The 5,431-nt window shown below is 40.9% G+C and overlaps 1 protein-coding gene across 1 annotated transcript; it reads right to left on the reverse strand.

Moving 5' to 3' along the window:
• Window positions 1–338: 338 nt before the first annotated feature.
• On the reverse strand, window positions 339–3,940 carry LOC103431515 (protein KINESIN LIGHT CHAIN-RELATED 1-like). The gene is made up of 3 exons (XM_008369679.4): window positions 2,836–3,940; window positions 1,326–2,234; window positions 339–898 (listed from the first exon to the last, which is right to left on the reverse strand). Exons 1-3 carry the CDS (start codon window positions 3,480–3,482, stop codon window positions 658–660), a joined length of 1,797 nt encoding a protein of 598 aa, XP_008367901.3. The 5' UTR covers window positions 3,483–3,940; the 3' UTR covers window positions 339–657.
• Between the last annotated feature and the right edge of the window lie 1,491 nt (window positions 3,941–5,431).

The following is a 5,431-nucleotide window of genomic DNA, read 5'->3' on the forward strand; positions in this document are numbered from 1 at the left end:
TTAATCATTCGTGCCTAAGCACATGCTCATTGTTGGTACATTTCAGTTTTGATTGCAAGCTCCATGCGCATCTGTTGTTAGATCGACGGGTTCACCCTTACACTTATATGATAGGGTATAGATTAATCATAATCCATTAAATTGTCTTCCAATTAGATGAGAACGCCATTGTAGTCGTTAAATCAACGGGTTCGGGCTTATCTATTAGGGTCTGAATTAACCATAATCCCCTCAGTTGTGTCCGATGCAGCGAAGATGGACCCCTGAATCAAAAGGTCTTGGAGTAGAGGATATTTTGCAGAGTACTAAGATGGTAGACCAATGTAAGGACTCAAGAATTCGAGAAAGGGGCAAAACATACATGTGAATTTTATTCATCAAATGCGTATTTTTCTTTTCAGTAACCAGCTTCAAGCTCACAATGCAGCAAATCAATAAAACATCATCAAAGACGAAGAAAAATAATAATGAGAAATTCAAAAACTCGAGAAATAGAAAACATCGCCAAATTACGACTTCAAACCTATACATGCTTTTCTATGCTACAGAATGTGCAAGTGCAGGAGAGCAGAAAGAAATGGAATCAAAGTGAGATTTTTTCTTTTTTTTTTTTTCCTTTTTTTTTTTGTGCGGATAAATCTTTCCTTGTTTTTTCCTTCACTGTTTGAAGCTCAAGGCACCCCACTTCTTTGTCCCCTCTTTCCTTGTCTTCTTCGAGGTCGAGTTCGGGTCAATGAGGTTTTCCAGTGACTTTGCCTTTCTGTCTCGGGTCCTACCGGCTTCTTTCAGAAGCTCGGATAGCCTTCTCTTCTCATCTTCAAAATCCGGGTTTGCAATTCCAAGCTTTTCTTCTCGCAATTTAAGGACGTACTCCAGAATTTCAATTGCATCTTCAACTCTGAAATAGAATCCAGAATAGAATCCGTTAAAAACTTCGTATTTGAGTCATAATAATCAAGTTCAACTCTGAAACAGAATCCACAGTGTACGAGAACCGGCTACAATTATCGGTACAGCATTCTCCATAAACACTAAACACACATAGTGAATTTTGATTAATATATAAAAGCAAAACAGGAACAAAAAATCTGTTGCCAGACTCCTTGTAGGACATGTGGGGGACCTCACAACTAGTTCCAATTTTAGTGGACATTCAAGTTTGCTAGCTACCATGGTTGTAAACTTTACTGATTATTAAGAAGATGGACCGCAAAGGGCTATAAGCCATATAGAAATCAATGGTTTTTTGAATAGATAGTTGTAGCAAATGAGAAAGATGGTACTATACTGAGGAAAAAATGTAAGCAGAGGACTCGATATATTACCTCCCCATAGCATCATAGGTTGCTGCGAGATTGCTATATACTCCAAGAGTATCCTGATGACAAGGACCACATTCTTGTTCTAATATCCGTCTCGCTTCTTCAAACAACTCAGCAGCCTCATCTATCTTGAACAATTGAACACAAGCCAAACCCATTTGGTTCAATACAACCCCAAAGAAGGGCGACTTCTTCTCTCCACTAGCTCTAAGTTTAGTTACAGCGCTTTCAAAAGAGTTCCTTGCTTCTTCATATCTCCCGAGCATGCAAAACATCACTCCCATCCGTGCTTCTATTCCAGCAATTGTGCTTTGCTGTCCTGGTTTACCCTCTAACAACTTCATCGCCTTCTGTAATAACTTAAGTGCCTCCTCGGGCTCATCCATTGACTCATAAATGGCTGAAATTTCAGTCAATCCACCAGAAATCTCTTCTGCCGTTGTTCCAGGCACAGGTTTCACATAAATCCTCAGGGCATTCTCACAGTATGATTTGGACTCTCGGAGCTTTCCAGTCCTATGATATAGGTCAGCAAGGCGTACAAAGACAGAGGCAACAGAAGGGTGGTTATCGCCCTTTGATGCCTTTAAAACAGTGAGTGCCTTCTGATAGGAGAAGACAGCCTCATCAAAGCGACAAAGAGACATATAAATGTTACCTATGCTGATATCAATAGCAGCAACCTCATTTTCTAGCCCATTTGCAATCATTGCCATGCTGGCGAGGACAAGGTGCTCAAGTGCTGATTCATAATCTCCCTTTGACTCGCATATGAGAGCCATCAGCCGGCGGTCAGCTGACTCTTCAAGAGATGCTGGTTCACTATGAGCACGGTGAATTTCAAGAGTTTTCTTGCACAATTCTTCTGCTCTTTCAAACTGCATTGCTTGGACATGCGCCTCAGCTAAATATCTGCATATCCAACACCAGTTCACTTAAATAAGGATACTCCAACTTTCTTTCAAACCATAACTAGAACAACCAATCCTCTGGCAGTTAACGGTTAATCTACGTACTAATGTATCCCAGATGCTTCAACCTAAGCCTTTCAGGAAAAGAAAGACACAGTTCTGTCCCGCCAAATTCAGCTCATTTTTACATCAACATCACACATTACATGCAAATTTATGCAAGGTTCATCAATTTGGACATTGAGTTTCACAAACATTGACACCAATGTCACTTAGGCAACGAACTTGACAATATCCTAACCTCAAGTTACAATCAACTGATGAGTTAAAATGCTCGAATTTTCCCTTTTCGAGTAAGTTTACATATCTTCATTTTCTTTCTGTTTGGTATGGTCAATTTGATTGTGTTTTACAACTAAAGGGCCAGGGCCAAACTTTCAGCCGGCTTGATAAACTACTCACATTAAACATTAACAAAATTCTCCAAATTTAGCTATGCAATTATAGAATCTCAAACAACCATTAAATCTGATCCCAATAAACCATGTACGCAAAACCACAATATCGGTGAAAATGAAATAAAAAAAGCAGAGTAATCAGACCTGCAAGTCTCGCCAACTCTCAGATCAGTGTCGCCCAAGGCCTCGATCTGGATCTTCAATCCCTCCTCATAGCATTCAATGGACCGGTCCACCTGACCCAGCATTGAATACGTGTCCCCGAGCTGCATGTGCCCAGAGAACGCAGCGAGCGCGTGATCCGCACCTCTTCCAACCTCTGGCACCCGAATCGCCCGGTCCAGAACCGGAACCGCCTCCTCGAACCGGGCCAAGCTACAGTAAATCGCCGCCAGCACGTGCAAGCTCATGGCCAGGTCCAGGCTCGGCTCGCCCTCCACCGCGCACCGCTCGAACGACTTGGACGCCCGGACTGCGTACTCCAGCGCCTTGTTCGGACCCTCGCCGGAGGCGATTGTGTCCCGGGCCAGCTTGAGCAGAAACGGGCCGAGATCCGGGTTGTCTAGGGAGGCATCGGCGAGAATAGGATCCGGGGAAGCGGGTTGGTGCTTTTTGGAACGGGCGGGCGAGGGTTTGGATCGGGACGGGGACGGGGACGGCGGTTTTTTGGTTTGGGGGGAAGGGGTTCTGGAAACCGGGGCGGGTTCGGATTGTTGGGGCTGGGGATCCGGCACCGCGATTCGGGGCGGGGTGGAGTCGGGCGGGGTTTTGACGGAGACTAGACCCGGCATCCTCGCTGAAGAAGAAGAAGAAGAAGCGACTGTGAAAAATGCCGAAAGAATTTCGGATTAGTTGGTTAATGAAAACAGGGGAGTGTGTTTAATTACGTGATTACGTGTGAGGTTATTAAGTTAATCATGGATTAGAACTCGCCACCATGCCCAACAAACTCAGAGACTGATGACTAATTAATTAATCTGGGACTGATGTGATTAGTGGTTTTAGAGAGAGAAAGTGAACAGAGAGATAGACACTGAGGATTGGATATTTGCCAGAGAAGCAGATGAGATGTCTCTCTACTCTCTGCTGGCTAGAGTGTGAAGGTGGTGGTTGGTTTTCAGTTTTCGATTTAGCGCGGGGTGAAGTGGTAATTTGGAATTTGACTTTGACCTGCCGTGGCGATTTCTTATTCCAAGATACCTTTCAGTGTATCTGAATACCGGGTAATAGCCAATCACAGACTCAGCATAAAATCATTGGTTGTCCTTGCCCCTAATAACTTCAAAAACCCCATGCATATTTGTTTGTATACCGTATTTGACCCTTACAAAAAACTAAGATAAACTAAATTACAATCTCCTCTTCCTACCTCTTATATTTTCTTCTATCATATTTGTCTTACTTTTCTATCTTCTTGTATGAAATACTTTAGTTGAAAATCCTTGACAATATTCAACATTACTCCGCAGTATCATGCATCCACCCTTGACAAGCCTTTACAAGTAATAGTAGTTGTGATATATGTTGGCATAAACTTTTGGCATATGTTGAGAGGAATTGACAGTTTGCCTACTTGGTACTCGATGAAATGGCACGATGAAGCTTTTTGGTCGATGCTATGACCCTATTATTTGAAAATCATGGTTACACCAGTGATAGTAGCCACATGGTTTTATACAAGTGTAGAAAAGTTTTTTTCATGTGTCTTGTCACTTGTATAATAATATATGACGTACATGACGTATTCTGAGTGTAACGAAAAATCTCTCGTTATCAGAGGCAAGTCAGTCCAATGATTGTACTGTTGTAGGTGACATGTGTCCTCGCGTTAGTGGTGTAAACTATAAACCCATTTTCTTTTGTTTGTCAATAAATCTAAACCCTATGAAAATTAGGGTTCCGTATGGTTCTGTTCGGTTTGGTTCGATAAAGATGAAATCAAAATGGAAAAAAGTTTGATATGATTCGATTTGCTTTTAAAGTGTGTACCAAATTGATATCAAATTATATGATTTCGGTTCGATTTGGTATGAAATAGGGTTGATTTGGTTTTGTGCTTCAATTATAGGCCCATTTTTTCTTTCTTTTTGATTAAAAAGGTTTACTTTTTCAATTTCTTGTATGTAGCCTATCTGAATTGGATGGAGCTGGCTTTTTTTCTTCTTGTATTTTTTCCACATGCAATTATGTTACCAACTTACTTCTTAATATAAAGAAATTTGTATTGAGATTTCCTCAATTAACCCTTCAAAATCCCAAACCCAAGTATCCAACATCAAACTTTTAATGAAACAAAATGCCTTAAAAGTTCAAACCCAAGTATAACCAAACGAAATGCCTTAAGGCATCAATACACAAAATCTGAAACCAAACTCTACAAAATACAAATACATCTTCCATTTAATTATATTAGTAATTATAAACTTCACCAAAACAACCAAAACCACATAAAATGATAAAATTCAGACAATAATAACAACTAAGAAGCAAAATTAGAAACTGTTGATGCACAAAATCAGTGAGGACTTTGGTACAACAGAAAGTGTTAAGTTTGTAACCTTCACTAGATTGCTCCGGTCACTAGTATGGATAAGTATGTAAACGGATAGAGATAGGGAAGCAAACACAAGATGTACGTGGTTCACCCAGATTGGCTACGTCCATGGAGTAGAGGAGTTCTCATTAATTGTGAAGGGTTTACACAAGTACATAGGTTCAAGCTCTCCTTTAGTGAGTACAA

This window comes from Malus domestica, chromosome 14, assembly GCF_042453785.1.
Source record: "Malus domestica chromosome 14, GDT2T_hap1".
Classification (NCBI taxonomy): Eukaryota; Viridiplantae; Streptophyta; class Magnoliopsida; order Rosales; family Rosaceae; genus Malus; species Malus domestica.